The sequence below is a fragment of the Nematostella vectensis genome, chromosome 11, assembly GCF_932526225.1.
Source record: "Nematostella vectensis chromosome 11, jaNemVect1.1, whole genome shotgun sequence".
Lineage (NCBI taxonomy): Eukaryota > Metazoa > Cnidaria > Anthozoa > Actiniaria > Edwardsiidae > Nematostella > Nematostella vectensis.
The window spans coordinates 8459300-8485049 of record NC_064044.1 but is presented as its reverse complement, the minus strand read 5'-3'; the positions used below and the strand labels follow the sequence as shown (position 1 = coordinate 8485049).

General features: G+C 44.5%; 1 protein-coding gene across 6 annotated transcripts in view; it reads right to left on the bottom strand.

Annotated features, from left to right (window-relative positions):
* Positions 1–1507: 1507 nt before the first annotated feature.
* The window catches only part of LOC5518363, a 32581-nt gene continuing 8338 nt past the window's right edge, over positions 1508–25750 (bottom strand). Inside the window, exons 9-22 of one of the 6 annotated variants that reach the window (XM_048734762.1) lie at positions 24666–24695; positions 23916–24078; positions 23112–23290; positions 20531–22614; positions 20099–20236; positions 19600–19732; positions 8022–8251; positions 6892–7638; positions 5621–5730; positions 4800–5017; positions 4467–4585; positions 4224–4319; positions 3250–3314; positions 1508–2955 (exon numbers count right to left, since the gene is read on the bottom strand). In XM_048734762.1, coding sequence (XP_048590719.1) covers positions 2793–2955; positions 3250–3314; positions 4224–4319; positions 4467–4585; positions 4800–5017; positions 5621–5730; positions 6892–7638; positions 8022–8251; positions 19600–19732; positions 20099–20236; positions 20531–22614; positions 23112–23290; positions 23916–24078; positions 24666–24695 — 4475 coding nt within the window. In that variant the 3' untranslated portion in view covers positions 1508–2792. Of the gene's footprint in view, positions 2956–3249; positions 3315–4223; positions 4320–4466; positions 4586–4799; positions 5018–5620; positions 5731–6891; positions 7639–8021; positions 8252–9382; positions 9419–9489; positions 16491–17405; positions 17709–17757; positions 18103–19599; positions 19733–20098; positions 22615–23111; positions 23291–23915; positions 24079–24665; positions 24696–25750 lie in introns of those variants that run through there. The other 5 variants (XM_048734760.1, XM_048734761.1, XM_048734757.1 and 2 more) reach the window with 5 other exon arrangements.

Genomic DNA, 25750 nt, shown 5'->3' with positions numbered 1-25750 from the left:
TATCCCTCGTGCAAAGTAAATTTAAAGGGATTTTAAAGTGTGTACATGTTCAAGATGACTACTTTTGATTCATGTTTTTTTTGCATGAAGACATTTTTTCTAAAAGGAAACTGTTTCAAATTTTAGGCTCTTATGTTTAGACTCTTATGCATTAAATTTTAGGTTCTTACGTTATGTGTCTAAATTGATATTTCTAGGCTATTTCCTATAAGCCTTTAAGTAAATTAACAACTACCTTGTTTATACCTGCCTATGTAAATAAAGCTGGTTGTTTCAATATCCATTGTTTTTTTTTTATATACTTTGATAGTTGTTTCCTGAATATTGAAAAACTTGGGCTCGGTTTGTCAGAAAATCAAAACAGGAAAAAGACAAAGCTTCCTGCTAGAGGGTTGGATAAGGACGCCTAAGAGGGGGTGGGATAAGGACGCCTAAGAGGGGGTGGAATAAGGACGCCTAAGAGGGGGTGGGATAAGGACGCCTAAGAGGGGGTGGGGTAAGGACGCCTAAGAGGGGGTGGAATAAGGACGCCTAAGAGGGGGTTGGACAGGGACGCCTAAGTGGGGGTGGGATAAGGACGCCTAAGAGGGGGTGGGATAAGGACGCCTTAGAGGGGGTGGGATAAGGACGCCTAAGAGGGGGTGGGATAAGGACGCCTAAGAGGGGGTGGGACAAGGACGCCTTAGAGGGGGTGGAATAAGGATGCCTAAGAGGGGGTGGGATAAGGACGCCTAAGAGGGGGGGGGGGAATAAGGACGCCTTAGAGGGGGTGGGATAACGACGCCTAAGAGGGGGTGGGATAAGGACGCCTAAGTGGGGGTGGGATAAGGACGCCTTAGAGGGGGTGGGATAAGGACGCCTTAGAGGGGGTGGGATAAGGACGCCTAAGAGGGGGTGGGATAAGGACGCCTAAGAGGGGGTGGGATAAGGACGCCTGAGAGGGGGTGGGATAAGGACGCCTAAGAGGGGGTGGGATAATGACGCCTTAGAGGGGGTGGGACAAGGACTCCTTAGAGGGGGTGGGATAAGGACGCCTAAGAGGGGGTGGGATAAGGACGCCTTAGAGGGGGTGGGATAAGGACGCCTAAGAGGGGGTGGGATAAGGACGCCTTAGAGGGGGTGGGATAAGGACGCCTAAGAGGGGGTGGGATAAGGACGCCTTAGAGGGGGTGGGATAAGGACGCCTAAGAGGGGGTTGGAATAGGACGCCTTAGAGGGGGTGGGATAATGACGCCTTAGAGGGGGTGGGATAAGGACGCCTTAGAGGGGGTGGGATAAGGACGCCTAAGAGGGGGTGGGATAAGGACGCCTTAGAGGGGGTGGGATAAGGACGCCTAAGAGGGGGTGGGATAAGGACGCCTTAGAGGGGGTGGGATAAGGACGCCTAAGAGGGGGTTGGAATAGGACGCCTTAGGACAGGCCAATTAGCAGTTCGCAGAATATTGCAGTAAGGCCTGGCAAGACAAGAATTAAAGTCGCGCGCGGTAATTTCACGGACGAAGGGTAGTATGGGATCAATAAACTATTTATTCCATAGCTTGTTTCGGTGACGCCTTACAACGTTTAAAGTTAAATATCTCTTTATATTGTCTTCTAAACAAAAATAAATAATCTTTGCAAATAACTTCTCACTCGAGAGAAGAATAATTACTGTAAATCACAGGTTTCTAGCATTTCTGTACATATAATTTTGCTACTTCTCACCAATGGCTTTCAAAGGCGCATTGTAGACATCAATATAACTTAGCTCACTCGGCTAAATACGAAACAAACCATCATTTGACTCTGACAAACCTTCTTTTTAACTGAAGTGTAATTTGCGTATTGCCGAAAATCCTATTTTTTCCCCCGAATACTCCTTTTGGAGGCAATAACAAAATGCAAATGTGGGCCAGACCCGTACAACCAAATCTTATCCGAATAACGGCGACAAGAACTTTCCAAAAAATTCGGGGGAATTACCAAAGCCTATCCGACTAACGGCGACAAACCTTTCGGGGTTTTCTTCGAATTACCAAACCCTATCCGGATAACGGCGAAAACCTCCCGAGATTCCTTCGAATTACCAAACCCTATCCGGATAACGGCGAAAACCTCCCGAGATTCCTTCGAATTACCAAACCCTATCCAAATAACGGCGACAAATCTTTCCGGGATTCCTCCGAATTAACAAACCCTATCCGCATAACGGCGACAAATCTTTCCGGGATACCAAACCCTATCCAACTAACGGTGACAAGACTTTCCGGGGTTTTCTTCCGAATTACCAAACCCCATCCGAATAACGGCGACAAATCTTTCCGGGATTTCCTAATCCCAAAACTTCCAATAATAAGTTGATGCCATAATCTCGAAGGCTTGCAGAGATCATCTAAACCCTAAAAGTCCCCCTACAATGCGAAACATAACAATAATTGAAGTCTACTCGAGTTGAATGCTAACCCGAATAGTTTCCGATCAAGGCGAAAACTTTCCGATATTCACCGAATTTTCTTGTATCATCGCGGAGGGTTTAGAGGTCGTTGGCTTGCTAGACTTTCCATGAAAGAGATTAGACCAATTCTAACCGAACACGTCCGAGTTTTACCCGAGCAACATCGACAACTCCTCGACCTTTGCCGACCGCGAAGCGATCATCGCCGAGGCTTGGGAGGTTTGATATTTCACAAACTTTATCACCGAACGGCTGATGGAAGGCAACACTGCTTCATACTAGAGAGATCAGGCCAAATTCTAACCGAAAATCACCCGACAACTTCACGTTTTTGTCCGACTATTTAAATGCGCAGTTATCATCGTGGAGGTTTGGGAGGTCGTTTGATATTTGACATAGTTTTGGACTGAACGGCTGGTTTGCTAGACTGCCAATACTGCTTCATAATGGAGAGACCGTCCACTGAAATGGAAAGCGTCTTGGAGTGGATCTTGACGAACTCTTTCCCGCCACTGCTGTACCTAGAAAAGGCCAGAGTATAGTTAGATCAACATACATCTCAAAGAGTCAACCGCCATTTTGTCATCTAGGAAAAATACCAATTGCGAGAAATCATTCATTTTCATCGGCTGATTTAGGAAAGCTTCTGCAACATTTCCTATCGAACTCGTAAATAACTTACAAATCTCTGTCTCAAGATGATTACTTTGAAACTCCTTCAAACAAATTGTCTTCCAATATCGGTCATACTTCCAATTCCCACCCCTCAAAGCATAAGCAGGGAAGACATAAAAGATTAAGAATGTATGACTTACTTGTAAAGGTTATCGATCATTTTGGCGGTGATAACTCGAGGGCCGATTCCAAAAACCTTGTACAACTGCAAAAGAAAGCAAAGATATAATTCCACTGTCGAAAATTCTTCCCTTTTCAACTATCCTTATAAGTGATAAAGTAACCACTGTGGTACTCAATAGATAAAAAAAATGTAGTGGACCAGGCTATACTAGCGATTAATTTACGCTTTCGATGTATCAGTGTCCTTATCATTCCCATTGGGCAATGGGCAAGCAAAAAAGGAACAGCAGAAGATAGACAGCGAACCGAAACCAGAAACACACCGACAAGCTATAGAACAATGAACTACGATTTTAGGATTCGGTGGATTTTAGGATTTTAACGTCGTCGTAAACATGTTGATTTCATACTCGATGAAAGCTAAAAAATGGTCGGTTTTGGCAATTCAAAATTACCCCAGCACATAGTTCGCTTATAAACACGACCGAAACCCCCCACAAACCGTAAGAATCAATCGAAGAACAAACCCGATTGATTCCACACGGTACTAGTGACTCCCCTAGGTACTAGTGACTCCCTTAGGTACTAGTGACTCCCCTAGGTACTAGTGACTCCCCTAGGTGCTAGTGATTCCCCTAGGTACTAGTGACTCCCCTAGGTACTAGTGACTCCCCTAGGTACTAGTGACTCCCCTAGGTACTAGTGACTCCCCTAGGTACTAGTGACTCCCCTAGGTACTAGTGACTCCCCTAGGTACTAGTGACTCCCCTAGGTACTAGTGACTCCCCTAGGTACTAGTGACTCCCCTAGGTACTAGTGACTCCCCTAGGTACTAGTGACTCCCCTAGGTACCAGTGACTCCCCTAGGTACTGGTGACTCCCCTAGGTACTGGTGACTCCCCTAGGTACTAGTGATTCCCCTAGGTACTAGTAATTCTTCTAGGTACTAGTGATTCCCCTAGGTAGTAGAGAAAGGATATAAAATTGATACCTGTTCATTTTCTGGGTTAAACGAATAAAGTCCACGGAACTTCAGACCGTCTTTGAACAACACCATGAAGTGGTAGCCGTTGGACTCGGAAATCGCCTAAAGATAATGAGAACACTATTAAACCATTTTATTAACGTGTCATCACCATAAGCACTTGAACATAAGCACTTGCGTCCCAAGTCGGCCTGTCCAGCGGGCATAGTAGGATTTCAAACAGGACTATCTGCAGGACTATTAACTTACCTGCAGACAGCGTTCCTTGGCGTCCTTGTTCACCGTCCCAGACAGACAAACGTACGATATAGCGTTGACTATCAACTTCCGGTTGGACTTTCCGCTCGGTTTGACGTAACACTGGGGACCTTTGGGATAAAAATAAACAAAATGATTATCTCTTTTGGACCGAATTTGGCATTAGGTATTTTTGGCCTCTACAAAATCAAAGATGAAATAAAATAGTGTACTAAGAGGGAGATGGGCTATTAGAGGTTTTACGTTATTTCAGTTTCTTTCCCTAACGCTACATTTTCACAATGGTGCTACAAGGAAAGCTGCGCATGACGGCAGTAAACATACCGCTGAACTCAGCAAATGCCGAGTGGTCGTCTTGAGCTGGGGCCAAGTTGGACCCAGACCCCGGTCGGTACGTTGCGTAACCATCATTCCCTGCGCCGTCGGAAGCTCGGCTCAGTCTCTCCTGCTGCAACCGTGCTCGCCTTATTTCCTCCTCCTGTTGCCGGCGTTCCTCCTCAAGTTTCTTCTGCGCTTCAGCTTCGCGCTGCCTCTCCTCGCGTCTGTAATACAAACATGGTGTTAGGCTTATACGATGTTATCTGTGTTCTTAGGTCTTCCTTGGACTCGTCCCTAGCTTAATGTCTAGTCTCACCATGCTTTGAACACTCACGCTTTCCAATATGGCTCTACACAGCTGACTCAGAGTAGCCTGGCAGATACTAAGCTACTAATATTTTCGTTTCTAAAAAGGATTTAGAATACATAAATGTAGGATGAGAATCCAAGCTCAACTAGCGACCAGAAACAGAAAAGAATCTTCCTGCAAAGCCGAAATACGTACTATTTGGCCCTTTACGAAGCGGACACCATTTTCAAACGATAACTTTTGAAAGTTTAATTTCTCTCCTCAGCCACACCTTTGTTGTGTTTTAATTCAAAATTGAAAGACGCAGTATGAAAGGATCAGGAAATGATCATCATAAAAGTTGTATACATCATTTACTAGGTTCAATCGAAAATATCAGAATAGCTTTGCCAAATCAGCCGATGAAAGTGGATAGTATTTCACACTTGGTATTTAGGCGGTTGACATAGGGTCTTAAATTTTCCAAGGGTGTTCTTCATGGAGGATCCACCCCGGGTGAACCGAGGTAATTCCTCACCTTCTCTTTTTCTCCATCTCGGCTTCTTTTTTCGCCTTATCCTCCTCCTGTCTCTTCTGGCGCATTTTCAGGAACTTGTCTCTTCGCTTTTGCTGCTCAGGAGTCAGACCCTACAAAGAGAAGGCATCACGGTAACACGTGTCACGTTCACTGTGATTGGTCAGGAGGACCTATATCACTCCATCGTCATCACGGTAACACGCGTCATGTTCACTGTGATTGGCCAGGAGGACTTAAATCACTCCATCGTCATCACGGTAACACGCGTCATGTTCACTGTGATTGGTCAGGAGGACCTATATCACTCCATCGTCATCACGGTAACACGTGTCATGTTCACTGTGATTGTATGATACCTGGGTGCACACTAGTGACCCTTTCATGTTCGTATGTCAAGCCCGACATAACGACATGGGCATAATGACATAAAAGAAAAACATGTTTTTTTTTTTCTTTTATGTCATTATGTGCATTTCGTTATGTCGGGCTTAAAAGGGTGCGCGCTTACGTTGTTATGTCGTTATGTCACTAGTGTGCACTAGGCATAAGAGTGCGTGCGCATATGTCGTTATGTCACTAGTGTGCACCAGGCATGAGAGTGCGTGCGCATATGTCGTTATGTCACTAGTGTGCACTAGGCATAAGAGTGCGTGCGCATATGTCGTTATGTCACTAGTGTGCACTAGGCATGAGACAACCCCCTTCACTCCATCGTCAACAACCCAGGCCCTATCGCGCCGCTATACACACAGGGTGACCAAACTCGCCAGAATCAGAATCTCGTAGAATTTGCGCATCTTATTCCATCACAATGGACAATCAAAATCATCCCAAAGATTTAGTCTAGTACATTTCTATAGGGGTTTCAAATAAAGGTGACCTTAACGTTACCTGTGTACATAAACGCTTGAAACTAGCCGCATATATGCGTTTGAAAAGAAAAAAAAAAGAAATACACACCCATTTAAAAAAAAACCGTTGTCAGTGCAAACGGGAAATTGAGATTGACAAACGGCAGTTCTACAACCGAAAGGACCCGTGGATCCCAAAATATTTGTTCCGAATTCAGAAAGACATAAACGAAACATACGACTATCCATTTAATATAAAAAAAATATAGTTCTGACAACACTTGAGTTTATTTATTACCTTTACCTTTACAAATAATTACTACCCAAAAATACCTTTCGGTCATAGACCTGCCATTTGGCAATTGCAATTCGAGCCGAAAACCTTTATATTGAAATAGGTGTATCACAGACTTGTCTTACCTCTGCTACTTGTGCCTTGTCTTCGCTTATGAACATAGAAAATCCCTTCTTATTGTCCCCTTCTACCTCGAGGTCCGCCGGAGTGGTAACATCTATCCCCTCGGTTCCAGGCTTCTCGGCCTCTACAGGCACAGGGGGCACGAATACCGGAGGGGAGGGAGGGACAGTGGGATTAACGGACCAGCATTTACGATGAGGAGGTGATGAAGATGGACTCGTGGCCGTCACAGCGCTTGTTGGTTCACTACCCGGGCGCACATTTGGTGGAAAATTCGACAGCCTGAATTCAACCGTCTCCATTTCTTCCTGCGGTGCATCTCGAGCTTCTTGTTGAATACGTTGGGGGTCCTGTTGAGTACGATGAATTGCCTGTGGAATATGATGGGTTGCCTGTGGCGCTTGTGACCGGACCTCTTGATGGCTTGGTGGAAACTGGAATCCAGTCCTTGAATTTACTGTGGGTGGGTGCACGCCAGGGGATTGGAATTCAGGATGTACGCCTGGAGACTGGTAACCCGGTTTTTGGGGAGTACTCTTAGGATGGTAGCCGTGGCCGAATGACGGTGGACCCTGTGGTCCGTTTTCGACCAAGGGGGGCTGGTAAGTAACACGCGGTGACATGCATTCAATAGGAGTGGACATTCCGACAGGAGGCGACGGCTGGCCAGAGCTTGCAGGCTCAGGAGGGGGTTGTTTGCTGCTTGACGGCACGATGTTGAAAGGCTGGGTTGCTTGAGTAACTTGGTTCTACAATTATCAAAGAGGATAAGAAACGAGAATGGAATTGACGGTGGATAAGGAGTAGAGTGGTTACTTTCACAACAAAAAATCCATAAAAAAAACCATGTCACAAGTGGGTTGAAGTTATTCTCCCGTGTTTTCAGTCTTCTCGGATAAGGACACTAAACCGGAGGTCCCGTCTCTTCAAGCTGCATTACACTAACCTGAACCGAAGGGACGCAAAAGAACCACTGAGGACGCAATTAATCCTCTGGCAGTGACCACCCTCAGTGACAGTGCCTACTAACAACACACACACGGGGGCACTTGATGTGGAGCCCTAGCTCTGTTGTGCCTTCCGCACCAGTATAACTGATGGAAGTTAGTACAAACAAACAGACTATCCTTACCTCACCACTCCCAGTAGCCACTTCTTCTCCTTTAGTTCGACCAATCATATACCAAAAGGCAGTCTGGCCCAGTTTCCGGCGCTCCTCTTCCCACTGTTCCTGATTCCGTCTTTTCTCAGTCTCGATGTGTCTTCGCTTTTCTTCGAATTGCATTTTGAGCAAAGACAATTGTTTGGAGTTCACTTTCTCTTCATCCTGCTCTTCGTCAGAGGCCGTCTCCTCAATCTCACCTTAGAAAAGCGTAACACGAAGTCAAACTTCATTCTCCTTACCAAGCCCCGTACGAACAGCTCCCAACTAAAATCGCCTTGCTCGCTGACCACAAGACGTAGGAAATGTTGGCTAAATAAGACTCAGTACATCTGTTGAGAAGTATGCATGTGATGTGACGGGACTGAGCAAAAAACAGCTATTGAGCAGCAAGGTGATTGAAAGTGATTTGTTGAAATTGTGTTATAAAACAGCTATTAAGGAGAAGGGTATATGGTTGAATATAATAAGAGGGAATTGTGCTAAAATACAGCTATTGAGTAGTAAGGTATATGGTTGAATGAGAGGTGAGGGAATTGTGTTAAAAACAGCTATTGAGAAGTAGGGTATATAGTTGAATGTGAGGTGGGGAGATTGTGCTAAAATACAGCTAATGATAGGTAGGGTATTTGGCTTGTGCTAAAATACAGCTAATGATAAGTAGGGTATATGGCTGAGTATGAAGTGAGGGATTGTGTTAAGAAACAGCTATCGAGAAGTATGGTTATGGAGGTCATGGCAAGACATAGACTGGTGGATATGTTAATGAAAGGATGAGAACAGGGTCAAAAAGTAAAAATGAATAAAAGAACGATGACAAATGTGAGGCAAGACAGTACTTCATGGTAGATTGAAGAATATGAGCATTGTAAGAGGTAATCATAAAGGATTTTCGGAAAAGCATGGGAAGAAGGGGTTTTCGAATAATCCCCTGAAATGCGGATAGGCTAGCAAATTTTCAAGCACCATGTTTCTTGAATAGTCGCTTGCTCAAATTTCAGATTTCCGATTTGCTTGCTATTTCAAGGATATTTATCTCGATTTGCTCTTAGAAATGCTGAAGCTTGCAAGTGCTCGTCAAATGATCATTCGTTTGCCGAGATCCACTTATCTTATACCGAGAAGCGAATAGATGATAAGATGCTATATGGAAAATTTTACTTTTTCAGTCAGTCTGTGGATAAAACAGGCAATGTGGTAGATAAACTGTAAAGCCAGTGCGGGCAGAAAAAGAAAGGATTGGTGACCGTACCTAAAAGGACTACCATTCCTTTACACAACCCCACCTAACCCCACCCTACCCCACCCCACCCCATCCTACCCCACCTCACCTCCAAACCTGCCCCCTCCTTCTGCAGTCCCAAGCCCTAGAGATAAAGCAAAATAAAAACTACAACAAGCTATGAGTTTTTACATCTAATCGAGAAAAAATACCAACCTTGCATCTCTGCAAGCTGGGCAGCCTGCTCTAGAACTTCCGCTACCGACATTCCACTGTCTTCGGCGGAGTCTACTAGATTAAGAATCTGATCACTTGGCCGCCATGCAGAGCGCGTCTTTCCACACTTCACGCCCCGCGAGACCACGCTGTCACGCGTCACGCTCTCAGGAATCACACTATCAAGGGTCACATTTTCACCTGTCACCCTATTGCCTGTACCCTCTGATAAAGTAACACTTCCAGCCTCAGATGTCACGCCAAGCGCACCAGTATCACTCAAAGGATATCGAGTCGTGGTTTCACACGCAATTTCGGGCGTGCCACTGTCACGGGGAACAACTGACGTCACGCTATCATTGGTTCCACATAACGTTAAATTCGCAAATTTGTGTTTTGCCGCCAATTCGCTAGTCACGCTTTCAGAGTCACTAGTTTTCCGAAGATTGGATTCTGACTGGAACAGCTCGGTAGCCCTACTGCTAGGCTGGAATATCGGTAACTTATTGGAGGATTTGGTTTCTTTATCTACTCCTACTATCCCATCTCCATCTACGATTGCAGAGTTTCTCGTACCTTTCAGTGCCACATCCATTCTACCATCATCGCCACTATCTAAGTGGACATCTTCTAACGATAGCTTACTCGAATCTAGAGCATCTTTATGACTTGCAGTGCGAAGTGGGTCTACAATCGGTACCTCTTTAGAAAGAGATTCATCAAGTACTTTACCGATATCATCTAAACTATATGTCCCTCTATTCCCGGGTTTACTCCCTTCGACGATGCCTTGATCAGAGAGCAGATGATCACCTCTTCCATTGACATCCTCAACACTATATTTCCCACGCCTTCCCGGGTTTAATTCCTCCCCTGTCGTTTTGCAGAATGTGGAGATATTAGGGGTTGAAACAGCTCTCGACAGCTCATCCAACACTTGGGCTACCTCATGGTCCCGTAAACTCTCGTTGAGTTTTTCACTGACATCTTCAAGACTGTAAGTTCCACGTTTCTTAGAAGACGGGGAGACCTTGCTGGAGTCCCTATATGTCGAGATATCCGGATTGGAGAAAGCTCTTGATATATCGTCCAGTACCTTAGTGCTCTGTCCCGATTCATCAAGCTTTTTACTCACGTCCTCTAATCCATAAGTCCCTCTTTTTTCAGGTCGCGGTGAGATTGCTAGCACTTCATCCAGTTTCTCGCTGACGTCCTCTAAACTGTACGTCCCTCTCTTCTTATCTTGACATGTAAGCTCTTCAAGAGCTTCTACTGGCACTTTGCCTTGACTTGTTGAGGGATCCAGCTTTGCGCTGACTTCCTTCAAGTCGTAAGTCCCGCGCTTTGAACAGCTTTCGTCACATCCAGGTTCGCTGATACTTTCACTTGACGAGGCAGACCCCATGTCAAATCCCTCAGAAGCGTTATGCTTCTTGGGAAGCCTTTTTCTACGCGCTCTATTCAGTCTAAATGGCCCACTTGATTTACACAATTGATTTGGCGAGTCGCTCTCCTTCGCTGAAAGATCCACACCGGGACTTGCGTAAAACGAGCCCTTTGAGATCTGCAAACTTTGCTCTGTCGAGGAGAGATCATCGTTAGAGTTATCAGCAGATGCGTAACTGGACGAAATCCGTGAAACAGATAAGGGGGAAAAAGCTCGACCCGCCATGGGTGAGCTAGTTCTTGGAAAAGGTGACGTGGATTCTCGGAATTCCTCCATAGTGTGGGCAGAATCCACGCTGGTCACGGAAGACCCTTGTAGAAGACTATCATCAGATTCCATAGACGGAAGATAATCCTTAAATTGGACACCCGTTTCATAGGATTTCTCTAAAGCGGACACAACGTCATCCAAGGAATAGCTATTGCGCATGGTCGGTGGGTAGGCCCCTGGTGAGGACCTGGGTTTCGTATCAGTCTGATCACCAGATCCTCTGCGAACAGAGGGTGTGTGATGGGCGGTCTGACTTTGATCAAGTGTTCTTTGCTGATCAGTCGTTCGAACGGATCCTGAGAACTTTGATAAGGAGTCTGTCAACTCATCAAGAGCGATAACCACAGGGATCCGCTCTGTTTCCTGACCACGCCCTGCTGTGACGTCATACAATGAGTGCGTCTCTTTGCTCGAGTCAATCATCGGGATGCCAGTTAGATCAGGTTCGGATTTAGAGTTTTTGGATTTCAACTTTCTTTCGGCACGATTTCTTTTCTTAAGCGGAACAGACGCGATGTTGTCTAGAGCATCGACGACTGGTATTCCCATGGCCACGGCTCCTTCCAGTGACGTGGAGACTTCATCTAAAGAATATGTGCCTCTTTTAGGGGGTTCATGTGGAAGGACTGCAGGCGTTGTCTCTGCCACATCAACATCAATCTCTTCTCGACTGCGATCGGGTGGCTTGTTATTGCTTTTTAACAAGAGCTCACATGCCGATGTTAACAAGTCGAGCGTCTGAACAACAGATGGCTGCTTCTTCTCCGATATCTCATCACTGGATAGTCTAGTTGGGTTTGGAATACCTGTGGTATCTTTATTCAAAGGAATAAGCTTTCTCAAAGTGCCATCGAATAGGCGAAGTTGATGGTCCTCACCGATGGTTTCTAGAGGTTTGGCAAGGGCGTAGGTCTTTCTGTTCACCAATTTACCCTGACGCCTGTGCACCGCGACTTCCGCAGGGTCCCGAAACACGGCCTTGTCGGACTGCCCTTCTTGTACTAAATTCTCTAGTGCTGTTATAACGGGAAGACCTTTCTCCTTAGCAGACTCTAGCGTGGCAGCGACTTGGTCCAAGGTGTATGTATTGCGACTACCAGCACCCTGCAAACTAATGGATTCCGCGTTAGCTGGCGTCCTGGTCGCGATGTCATTCAGAGCTTCGATGACTGGGATCCCTTTGCTTTTGGCGAGCTCCAGAGATTGCGCTACTTGGTCCAAAGTGTAAGTCCCTCTCGATCCTGCGACTCCCAAAGAATACGACGAAGAGTCCAAGGAGTCATCTAACGGGCCTTGTTGTGAGTTGGCCCCCCATTTTGCCTGTCGCCTTATTCGTCTCAATTGACGAGGGCTCATAGACTTTTCACTCTTCGATAATTTCTCTAACGCTTCCTCGACAGAGGTTCCTCCCTTCGACGCACTTGTTAAAGTATCCGATACCTCCTCTAAGTCAAAAGTCCCTCTCTTTGGTCTAACCAAGTTTGAATCGCTAGAGCTTTCATGACCGGAATCCGAGTCTAAACTAACTTCTCCTTCCTGGATAAGGTTTATATCAAGATCTTCCAGGTTATAGGTACCCCGTTTCGTCATAATTGTCGAGGCCTCATGATCATTTTTCCAACAAGAAACCTGGTTCCTATTTCCCCTCTTATCTCGATGCGCTACACTAACTTCCCTCGCTGGCTGTAGCTCGGATTCACATTCATCCAACAGCTGCTGGAGAGCGTTTTCCGGAAGAATTCCGCTCGCCTCACTAGCATCAAGCGACTTTGAAACGTCAGATAAATCATACGTCCCACGTCGACCAGATATGTCACTCTCAGGCGTTGTCTGGTTAACAGCAGCTTTGGTTTCGATACCCACACAGGAATCCAGTGACTTGGAAACATCAGATAAATCATACGTCCCACGTCGATCAGGGCTGGGTGTGGCTTGCTTGCTCGTAACACTTTCGGTACAATTCCTTTGTAACTGCTCGGATGTCGCTAGCTTGTCCAATGCTTCAGCAACACTGAGCCCCTCATTGGCAGCAGACACCAAACAGTTAGAAACATCGTCCAAGGAATAAGTTCCTCGTTTGGCTGTGGGCGGACTGGCGGAATCACTAGCCTCTTGTTTGTTCGCAAGGTTTTCAAGAGCTTGTTCTAAAGTTAGACCAAACTCGCTTGCGTCACACAGAGACTTAGACACATCATCGAGACTGTAAGTTCCACGTCGATTTGCTTCCAAGGGTACATCATTTCCAGCTCCACGTCGATTTGCTTCCAAGGATACATCATTTCCAGCTTCACGTCGATTTGTTTCAAAGAGAACAACATTTCCTGCAGCTTCTGGGCGGGCAGAAAATGTTGGATCTTTCAACGTAGTTTCTGCTTGAACTGAATCAACAAGTTCCACCGAGGTCTTACCATTTTTAGCTTTATGGCTCGTTTCTTGACCGGCAGCGTTCATAGATGGAACCCCAGGTGAATCGATGGTTCGTTTGCTTTTCCTGAGTCTAATATTCTTAGGAGCGAGTTTTGGCTTACGAGTAGTTTTCCCAGGCGACACATCATCAAAGGAAACATCAAACGAAATACCGTGTGCTGATTGCAAAGATTTGTCTATACTTGACTCTGATTGGTCTGGAGACAAGGGTTCGATACCTGACGCGATATTTTTCTTGTCACGCAAGATCTCTTTCACGCGGCCCTGAGGATTCCTCGTGACATTGTCGCGCGGTACATCAGATGTCACGCAACCTTTTTCCTCTAGCGGAGATCTACTTACATAAGATGGCTCAGTTTCTTCCGTCGCGACATTTCCGTGTGATACTTGTCCAACAGCCTTTGCTGGCTGACAAACATCAGCTTGAAATGCGTAAGATTTTTGCGGAAGGTCTGCACTAAGATCAGAGCTCAAATCCAACAGATCTTTTCTTACAGTGTCCTTAGATTTTACCTTTGTTTTCATATTAGTTATTACATCAGGCTCGTCAAAACTTACTTCAAACGCGTAAGACTGTTCACTTTTCATAGCGCTCGTTCCCCCGCTCTCTGATAAGCTGATACCAGCTTGTTGGTCATATGATTCATTACATCTAACATCTTTTTCTTTTTTAAGCTGATCTTTCAATGATCCTTTGGTTGGAATGTCAACAGTTTTGTCTTGATTGCTGTTTTTAGATTGCGATTGGAATGCTTTAGGGCGTGCTTTCGGGAATTTCTTAGTTGTTGGACTTTCAAGAATAACATCGAATGAAACCGGCTTTGCACTAATAGGCGCTAGGTCACTAGGCAAAGACGACTGAGAACCGAGTTTCTTGATACTGGTCGTATCAGTCGTATTTCCTACATCGAATCCACAATCTGCCATGATTTCAAACATAGATCTCTTTTTTTCTCCTCTATAGTGTTCACGATTGACATTTCTTTTATTATTGCCGTATGCCGTCTTGGAATCAAACATGGATCTCAACGCCTTTACATCAGGTCTTTCATTCTCAAGTGGGGTCTCGTCCAATTTTTCAGTAAAACTAGCCTCATCATTTGCCTCTAATCCAACAGTAAATGCAGTAGGCTTGTTACCAGCATGAACTCTGTTATGCATTCCTGATGGAAATTTGGTGACGTTTTTTAACCCATGTGTGACAGCCCTACCGTCTCTTTCTTGTTCCAAATTAAGCTCCCCAACATCTACCAAGTTTTCCTCTCTCTGGTCCATAGAGACAGTAAATGCAATTGGTTTTCTTTGACCAATACCCTGCTCCCTATTATGATCTCCTGACTTGCTATTTGTAAGTTGTGGTATGGTCTCTACATCCACGACTACTAAGTGAGTCAATGCGTTTAGCTGTGTGTCCTGGGTCTGTTCCTTGACAGGTGTAAGGTCAAATTCTGCAAATGAGTTCTGATCAGAGACAGAAATTCCAGGCAAGTCATGTCCAGTTAGAGTGGAGGTGCCACTTTCCGGGCCTTTTTTGGAAACAGAGTTTTCACAACTATCCGAGACATTACCAGGAAGAGGGATATGACCACCATCCAATTCGTTTCCAGGAATGGTGTTCTGGTCACCATTTAAGATGTGCTGAGTAACATTGTCTAAACCACCAAGGCCTTGCCTGGAATTGGAGACTTCACAACAATCCAACACATTTCCAGTAAAAGGGATATGATTTCTACTAAAGTCATTCTCAGAAATGTTTTTACCACCATCTAAGACATAAGTAGGAGTGTTTAAACCACCAAGGTTTTGTCTAGAGATTGTGTCAGGGATGTTGTTTTCATTATTGATTTTGTCTTGCACATTAAATGGTTTCTGGCTACCAGGAAGGAAATCGTCATTGACTTCAAAATCATGATGAAAAGAAGTCTCTCTTTCCGTTACAAGATTAAGCCCAGACGGCATCAATCTACTCTTTTCAGCAGTATCAGTCACCATATGACTTTGTAATGGATCTTTAGAGATGTTATCTTTATCTATAGTTGGTACATCTGAGCACGAAAGACTATATCCATGCACATCACAATACCCATCTGCACTGTCCACATTATCCCCAGCAATTTTCTCTTTCAACGGTGATGTAGTTTTAGTTTCATGTGTGGAACTCTCAGGACTGGTGGTATAACTACCAGCCCCTGTCTGTACTGGGTGCCTGTCACCTATAGTAACCACAGCGTGACCTTCATCCACATCAAGTATTGCATGATTGTCGCCTATGATTGGTGTCTTGTGACCATCACTGACTGAGTAGATTGTGTGACCATGTGCTTCATTTTTATCACTGACGTGACTGTCACCTGGTAATAGTCTTGCATATGTTAGAGAGGAAGTTGCAATACCGTCACTGACTGAGTAGATTATGTGACCACGTGCTCTACTTTCATCACTGACATTAACATCACTTGATAAGGGTCTTACATCTGCCACAAAGGAAGTTGGACCATCACTGACCAAGTTGATTGCGTTACCATGTGCTACATTTCCTGTGTAAGAGTTTTGTTCCAGATTTTCTTTTTCCTCTGACTGTTCTCCATTCTGCAATTCATTGTCATTGTTCCATGATGTTTTCACATGGCGTAAGCGTGATCGCCAATTACTTGGCCCTTCGCCATCATCAGCCATTGCCAACTTATTTGGATATTAAGTCTATAACATTCTTTAAATACACTATAATCTTTGAAAATTCTTGAATATTTCAACAGAACTATCATCTTCAATGGATATCGAAGATTTTCATTGGCAGAGCTGGAGGTAGTGGTCAGCAGTCTTACACATGAGAGCAACAGTATCTTCAAGTTAAATTCTGAAAAATAAAACAACATTAATCATAAAGTGTAATGTGGTATTTACAATTCCATTTATGTTTGTTTTTTTAATGAAGAATGCATATAAAGACAGTGAAAGCACAAGAATTAAATCAATGGCAAAAGAAGATTAAATATAAGACTTTGATTTGCATAAGGTCAGGTCATGTTCGTTACACGGTCACTAAAATTATATTATTCGTCCATCGAGCAATACCACTGGAATTGCTGCACGAAACCAGAAAAATGTATGTGAGATAACAAAACTTTAACCCCTATTGCCCCGAGACTAATCGCTATAAAAATTCAATAAACTCACAAGATATTTTTTACCGGAAGTGGAATCGAATAAGGTGGTGGTCTATGCTGATCAATTTTTCAGATAAAATATCACCAATTCGTAGAATACCGATAAAACACAAGGCATGCAATGCCACAATTAAAAGAAATCGCTGGGCATACATCGTTTACCTAGGGATCGAAACATTTGGATATATATTGAGTGTAAACAGTGAGAGCAGGCCCGACAGATTGCGACAGATCCCCGTGCACTAATCGATGTAAACAACAAAATAGTCTTAGCTTCTAGATAAATTATGCTTCTGTCTTTCCATATTCTTCTGTGTCAAAATCTTTGCACTCGATTAACAACATGGTAGATATTCGCACTACAAAAGTAGTTGGCTTTATTTGGTTTAAAGGCGTGAGGTGGCAAATTTACTGAAGTAAAAATGCAAGAAGTCGAACATATCGTCTGTGCGAATAAAAAAATACTCACTCGGAATTTCAATTCGGGCTTGAAACGTCGCTACATATTTCATCGATTTACTGTTAATTTCTCATCAGTATTCGCTAAGATCATAGCTGTTTATGGCAGCTAGTATTATAAATGGGGGACGCCATACAGTACTTACATCACATCTTCGCGCTAAGATACTACAACCTAACAACAGTATTTTATAAATTCAGCTGATCCTGCTCTTCGATGCCCATTGCTTTTGCTCTTGAATTTGATTTGGTTTCCAAGCCTTGCAGTCTCCAAACGAGGTTTTCACTAAATAACTCGACCATGCATTTCTAATATCGTGAAATATTATTCTTGTTGGATGAGACAAGAGCAGCCTCGTAAAAATGCTAATTTTCCATGGTCAGAGCGGAGACGTGCATTTCTAATATATTGTACTATAAACAAGAATAGCCACCCAAAATGCGATTAAATTATTGATTAAAAAACAGATAGGAAAGCTAGAAGGATAAATAACTCACCTATACGGTCCAAGTGCAGGAGGATGTTGGCATAAAGTGCGTGTTCGCCTCTCTCTTGGCCACATTTTATTGACATCCGCTCGTGACTCATTACACTACATTCGCGACCAACCGTTCGATCGAGTCACTTGCGGGAGACCCGCGGGACAACGGGATCAAAGGAGATTAATATAAATATACGAGCTTCATCCTCAATAAACCCGCTGTCTTTGTAACAGAAGCATGGGGTTTTTGCGGCTTTGAATCAAAGCTGAAGCCATAAGTAGAACCAAGGACTATTTCCTGTAAGTACGGAGTGTGTTGAAAAAAGAACGCAAACCGAGGCACCGAAGACAACGAAGCAGCTCTGAACTCTAGTAAAAAAAAAAAATCCTCCACAAATCTTTGAGGCCAGTGTGCTATTTTCACAGAGACAGCAGCTCGTGTGAAAGAATATAAAATTTTAAGCACTATAATCACTTCTGACACAAGGAGGATAAAAATATTATTAAAAGCGGGCGCGGAGTTAACTTATTGTCGTCTTATGTATCCCAGAGAAAACAGGAGACGCTGTCGTGTGCGTCTAATGCACTAAGTGAACCCGCGGGCAGCGGATATGCCGAGATACGAAAAGTAGAACTACCGCAAAATCAGCCAAAACGCACACTAAACGGTGATAGTCAGTAACGGGCTGTCTTAGCAGCGATAGCATTGTTTGGAAAAGTGGAAGAAATGACTGTGCTATCGTTAAAAAATGGAGGCGCACTTTGCTCGGAACAGGTGCAAAAACAATATCAATCTGTGAAATTAAAACATGTGATGGTCGCAGTGCTAAAAGCCGGCGGAAAGGCTAATAAGGATAGGATGTGAGAACATAGAGATGAATGAACAGAATGGGTGATGGTGTTGGAGGAAGAGGGTGGGTGGGATGTGATTGTGTGGGGAGAGGGGGAGGGCTGTTGGGTAGGGTTGACCGACAGATGTGAGGATCGGTATTGGGATGAGTCCAACAAAGAATACCGGGTTATGGAGAAGAGGGCGGTGGGGGTAGTGGTTATTGTGTGTGTGGAGGGGAGGGGTCCTTGGGAAGGGTTGACTGGCAGACATGATAAGCTACATTAGGAGCTTCAATGAATGTGTGAGTTATCACAGTTAAGTAATGCTCCGTGTAAGAACTAGGCAAAGTCCCATTGTCCTGCGGCAAAAAGCTTTATTATAGCTTTCCCACATAGGATCTTTTTTATACCAAACATGCATGCGGGACATATAGAAGATAGTAAGATTTGGAAGAAATTGCGTGAAACATGTCCTTTGCTATATACCTTTCAAATGATTTTATGTGGTGAACCAATCAGAAGAAGCCAGAACAATAGCTGTTCTCTTATATTTACAAGGTTCCCCACATAAAATTTACCTGAAAGATGGATCAGACATAGCAATTAACCCTATAACCAAAATATTATGAATCATGTTGTGTTATATGTATCTTATGCTATAATGTTTTGTCTTGGCCAATCAAATTTCTAGAATAAACAAAGGCATTTTTGACATGCCAGCGTGCATTTGCCGTTGGGTTGCCTAGTCCTTACAAGGAGCATTACTTAAACAAATAAGAGGCCCCAAAGCTTCTCTCATCCACTCCAAGCAAACTGATCAAACAACAAATCAACGTTAAGAAAGCTGGGTGTCGGTTATGGGGTGAGGTTCTGAAATATGAATGGTAGGATGTGTACGGGTATTAGAAAATGCTAAGTCCTTGGATGCAGTTACACCATGTGAGGGGATAATGACAAGGGAGGGGTAGGTAGAGAGACAATGAACAGGGAAGCGTTTCCATAGGGGGGGGGGAAGTGGGGAGCTAACCTCTGTCATTCAACACCACCTGACCGCTAAATCCGCTCTTTGCCGCTGTCACCCAGCTAATGCGGGCTCCAGGACTTGAACCGGGACTTTTGCGATTGGAGGGGCTGGGCACTAGCTGATCACGTGATTGAGACTGTAGAATTAAAATACAATTTTTTTTTAAATAAACACAAACAATAAAAATCTGTTGTATGGATGTATGTGTCCGTTTGATGGAAATTTTTTTTGTTAAAATAAAATGCAAAGAAGGCCAATCACGCCGCCATTTTGTTCTCCCGTTCAATGCCGAGTCACACATAGTATCTATTTCCATCTGCTAATTCAAACAAGTGACTGAGAAATTTTCAATCAAATATCATTAATAAGGTATCAGATTTCAATCATGGATGGTCATTTTGAATTTAACTTGCAAATATTTGTATTTTCAATTATAAACAGTAACAAAGGAGTTGGTCGACATTCTTTAATAGTCCGTCGTTATGTGAAAGTTCCACTATACCTTTTTATCGAAAGCATCATGGAGACCAGCGGTTGATCCATCCGAAGCAGAATCGGACCAGCTAATCCTGCCTGCATGAGCCGCGCGCATAGTAACTGCTGAGCCACCGTCACCATCCCGCGGGCTCATCACTCCCTCCTGGTCAGATACAATGGCAAATTCAGTCTCAAATACTTTACCCTCGGGCCGCTTTCGGAATGTCCTCGACCTAGCTACAGAAGTACCCGGGGATCGTGGTGACGCCATCTCGCTACTAGAGTTTATTTCCACCAGTTCCCCTGTGGCTATATCGACCGTGAAAGCCTGTGACTTAGGCCTCGGTTCCTCAGGCAGATCGTCGTTTTGATTTGCTTCGTTTGCGCTGATTCGCAGCTCGTGTGTGTTTGAGTGAGGCCCTGTGTTACCATAGTAACTCTGCCTAGGTGGACTAACCTGAGGATTTCCAGTTTGATTGACATGTTGTCTTTCAAACCCTAGTGTGCTGTGCCGGTGAGCTGCGCCCTCGGTGGAGTAACCCGGATGTTCTAAGGCTCCATTTGTTGCGCAATTCTCGTAATACTGAGGAATCGAGAAACGCTGGACTTCGGGGGGCTTACGAAAAGTCGCAAACCTTCCGAGACTAGAGTTCGGCTCTTCTGGAGATCGGCCACTCGGCTGTGCTGACCGCGGACTCGATGGGCCAGGGGCTAAAACCTGTTGATCTGGTTCGACAGATCCACTCTTAAAGCCACCAGGATGTCCCCCCTTGTGTTGACTGAATCCTCTGGACTCTCCGGGAGTTTCGCCTTGCTTCCTAAATGTTGCAAATCTACCCAGCTCCGCGTTCCTCCCACTTGGGCTAGCTGGAGCATCATGTCTAGGGCTAGCATAACTATGAGGCCGGTCTTGCCTATTATATTCCCCAAATTGTTCAGACATGGCTGCGATATGCCCAGAATCAAACCCATTAAGAGGACTAGAAGAGCCATGATGTCTCGGGCTAGCTATGCTTTGGGGTCGAGTCTGTTTATTAAACGTGGCAAAGCGCGCAGAATTGTTTGTGCGGTCCTCGTCGCCGAATTGACTGCGGACGAATCGTGCGTCGACCTGATCACCATGGCGATGAGATGACGACTCCACGCCCTCGACCCTCCCTGACAGTTGGTCCTCTACTCCGTCATCATCGAATTGCCCCTCTTCCGTCTCCTCAATCACGTGCGAGGCACGTGGTCCGCCGTTCATTTCTCCGCTGATCACTGGTTTGCTGGCGCTGCGTGGCGAACAAGGCGCCTCAATGGAGGATTCTAGCGATGCGTGCTGCTTTTTTCGAGAGTACGTCCGGAATTGTTCGTCATTGTCACGCAAAGGGGCGTCACGCTTGCTGTGGTCACTCAAGTCATGAGCATATGCATCACGTACCTCGACTTGGACATCACGTGACACATGTCGATCAATATCGTGATCAGATGTCGACTTCCGGTCAAAGATAACAATATCGTCGCCCGCCTGAGAAGCAGTGGGCTTTCGTGATTGGCTGATGCGTGAGTGAATACCGGGCGACGGGGGACTATTTTCCAGTGAATCCGGGATGTCCCTAGCGGGCCTCGGAGGGATCCTTACATCCCCGGTGCCAGTTTGGCTGGTCGCATTAGGTTCCTTGCCTGAGTCCGACGTGGCACCTCTGGTCTGTGGGCTTTCCACAAGGGTGCTATTGCCACGTGATCCAGGAGTCATTTCACTATCAATGACAGGTATCCCAGCAGCCGTTGCGGCCGCGGCGGACATTTGATCCACCGTGTAGCTGCCTCGGATCAATTGCTCGAAGGACGCGCTGCGCGTAGAACCGCTCTTCTCGCGTTTAATGATAACCTTACGTGGGGTGACTGAGGGCATGGGCTCCTCTCCCCTCCCCCCGGGGGGCAGGTCTTCGCCCAATAGGCTCTGCCCCTTTTCTGCGCGCGTTTTGTACTTTTTCTTTTCTATTGTGTTCGCAGGTGACGTCATGAAAAACATTGGCGTGAACGGGGCCACGTCCAGGGGGGACAACGGACTACTGGGAGCAGTAGAGGGATGGGAGGGTGGGGACGAATCGGTACCAAGTACGTAATTCATTGAATGCTCAGGTTCCGTTGTTTCAGTAATGGGTGATAATAGCTCCTCGTCCTCAACAACGCCACCGTGGCTATCACTGACCCCAACTCCCTCCCCAACGGGGGGATTCTCCTCGCGTAGGTTAGCCCTTGCGCAGTCTTCCTCTATGGAGTTCCTCAAGGCTTGCTGCTGACGCTCATGCTCGATGTCCCGTATCTTATCCTGGGTTAATCTTTGCATGACTTCCATGCGGAACCGATTCATGTCCTCGCTGCTTACGCTTGCATTTAGCACATCCTCGTCCGTGACGTCAAATGCGGGGTTTACCCTGCTTTCGCGGATTTCCTCAGAGCTAGCGCTGCCTCGGGCGAGGATCCTTGCTTCTTCTTCTTCGAATTCGTGAAGCTCTCGTGCTGATGCCTCACTTCTTACGCTATCGGCGACTCCTAGGAAGTTAGATATATTAGGTAGATTGAGAGCGGAGCAAATTGAGGCTATAATAACAAAGGGGAATTCTTCACCGTCCTCATGATAAATGATTTTTATGGCTTGAAAATGGAACATATCGAATAAAACAAGGGATATTCTAAATATTCCAAGGCTCTGGCAACGTCAGAACAACACAGTTATCGTAGGGGATAATTTTGATAGAGAGATCAGCTACTATTTGGAGAACAAGCCATTAAAGACTATGCAGTATTGTGTAGAAATATTATTACTTAGGAATAAAATGATCATTCGATAATATTTTCCAAAATAATGAGATATTATATATATTCAAAGCTTCAGTGGCATTAAGGCCATTTAAAAACATAAAACCAGTATTCACATGACCAGACAAAATGGGAAGTGCAGCAGAGGTGCATTCAATGGGTTACCATTGGTCAGTGGTCTCCTACTTAGTAAACATGCGCAGGCTTGGTAACCTCCAAGTGAAACTCACCCGAGCTGCTGGAGCTGTCCTTGGCACGTGGTGCTACGGTAGGCTTCATATTGAGGCTGTCCGTGGACTTTGGACTGCACGAGTACAGGCTGTCCTGAGACATGAAGTCGTCCCGTGGCTTTCCCACTGCTGTCACGCCACCACGCATGCCGTGACCATCTGCTTGCCTCCGAGGTGCCCTGAATAAAAAAAAAAAGGTGAGGGGAAGTCACGATAAGAAGGTGGGGTTTTAAACAAATACCAAGACACAGTTTCTGAAAAAAGCTTCCAGATCTCACACAAGAGAGCCGTGATAGCTAAATGGCACAGGCCTCGCTTCGACTGCAAGAGGGCCCGGGTTCCCTCCAGTAGTTCGGGATTTTGTTTAAGGTGCAAAATAATGCCATCTGTACAGAAAGGAATGTGAATCCCCCTCGGATAAGAACGTCGTGTCGGAGGTACCGTCATCACACAATTGTCTTTGGGGAGCTAAAATAACTGCTGTGGTCTATGGTCCATCTATATAAACTGTGTGAAGCAGTCCTTTTTTAAGTTGACTGTAAAGTCTTATATGAAGAGTACAAAATAAAATATCAGCACATATCTGTCCTTCTTTAAAAGTTTGATTAGCGCGAGGCACGTTATGTATGTCTTGGGTGTCCAAGACCTCGTGAAAGAGCCCTTGTCAGCGTTTTCGTTCTTATGCAAAATGAACGACAAATTGTTTGATCTCAATTTCCCAATTTCGATGCCGATGGAAATGGGTGCTTTCGCACACTTGGTGTTTTTGCTAGAAAGACAAAATGGCGGCTGGCAGAGACTTACTTGAAGTCCAGCGAGATGTTGGTGCCCTTGCCCGCAGTGGCGGCGAGGTTAGTGTCCGATGAGCTGTTCTCTTGCCATGCGTGGAACGACCGTCGCGGTTCAGCCTCGTTCTTATCCAGGCCCGTGAGGGATTGGGAACGGTGCAGATCCGTCAAGTGCACCTCTGAAACGAAATACGGGAAGGTATGCGGGATCCTTTAGAGGTTTCTTAAAGGTTGGATTAGACGGCGCGATTTAGTCGTATGTGACTTGCCCGCAACACGTCTACAACTCGGGTCGCAGAGTGTAAAACAACTTACGACTCCGCTACGACGTTCGGCTGCGAAAGTCGTAGTGTGTAATTCATGGCTAAGACGTAGGCAAGTCGACTTAAAATGTGCCTTGCAGTTCGATTTTCTATGTTGATCTGCATGCATTTGCAACGGCACATGAAAAGAACGGCATTTTTCCTAGCATATTGATAATAAGCGTTAATTAGCAATAGTCACCTTTGCGAAGCTTTAATTAAAGGAACAACCGCTCCTGATAAAAGTGTCGTATTATCCATGAGCCGTATTCAATGCAAATGATGATGAAACAATAGACTTGAATCATTTGTATACATTTGCATTGAATAGACTTAGTTTATAACTGATTTTAGTTGAATTCAACTGTATGCAGTGAAGATACAATCTTGTTAAAATATTGTAATCGGATTAACTGTTTTATAATCAATTTATAGTAGGTTTATTTCACAGGAAGTTCGCATACCTTTTAGGAATCTCTGAAGCACGCTGTCATCTGCAATGGAGTTTATTAATTTAAAAGATTTTAAAGGTTTTATATAATTTCACTTTACACATCTTAAGGTAGGTTACAAAATTTGGAGAGGGCTTCGGGGACCAACCAAAGTAAAGAATACTCAAAAAATTAATCGAGGAATAAATGTCGGACACACTCGAGAGAATGCAATCACAACAGTTTAAGGGTCACTATAAAAGTTAATATCTATATCTATAAAAGATTCTTTTAACGATGGTTCGATTAGGGAGAGAGCAATCGAAAAGACCCGTATGCCATTTACATCCCATGCACACCAGGGCCTAGCACTTGTGGCAGTTTAATGAGCTGCTTGCATGAGAAAGTCTGATGTGTGCAACTGACAAATTTAGATGAGAAATACTAGTTATAAACAAGACGGGTAACGCATAGAAGAAGCATAAAAAATAAATTCAATCCAATACTGGTAATTATTCAGAAATTACAGTTGAAACTGAATTATTATGAGCGCGGTGTAATTTCATGAGTGTCAAATTATATTCCTGATGTCATTTCAAAATATGCAAAATGGAAAAAAAAACAAGGAAAGCGAAAAAAAAAATACAAACACCTAAGTAAAAAAATGTGGCACAGGGACAGATTTGAATAAAATTATAGCAGCGAAGCTCTCACGGATAGAATAATATATATTCCAAATGTGGAAGAATTCTAAGAACATGTACGTTTGTTGAACGGTTTACGGGACAAACTGAGACAGAGGATTCATGTTGAAAAGCTAAACCTCTAAAAAACAGCGAAATATTTTAGCAATTTTGGGTAGAATCTCACCAATATCATAATGTTGAGAAGCCGGCGCCCAGTCAAGCCTAGTCGCCATGTATCCCCGGCTCTGCGCCATGCTCCCAATTCACGAATGTAAATATTGCAGAATTCGGTACTCTATTAATAATACATGAGCTGGGAGAAGTCTCGCGTTTATAGAGAGAGTGGAGATGCATAAAAGTTTATCCCGATTATGGAGGTTAAAAGGCAATATATAAATGTTTAATAGAGCCAATGTTATGTTTTATATTCTA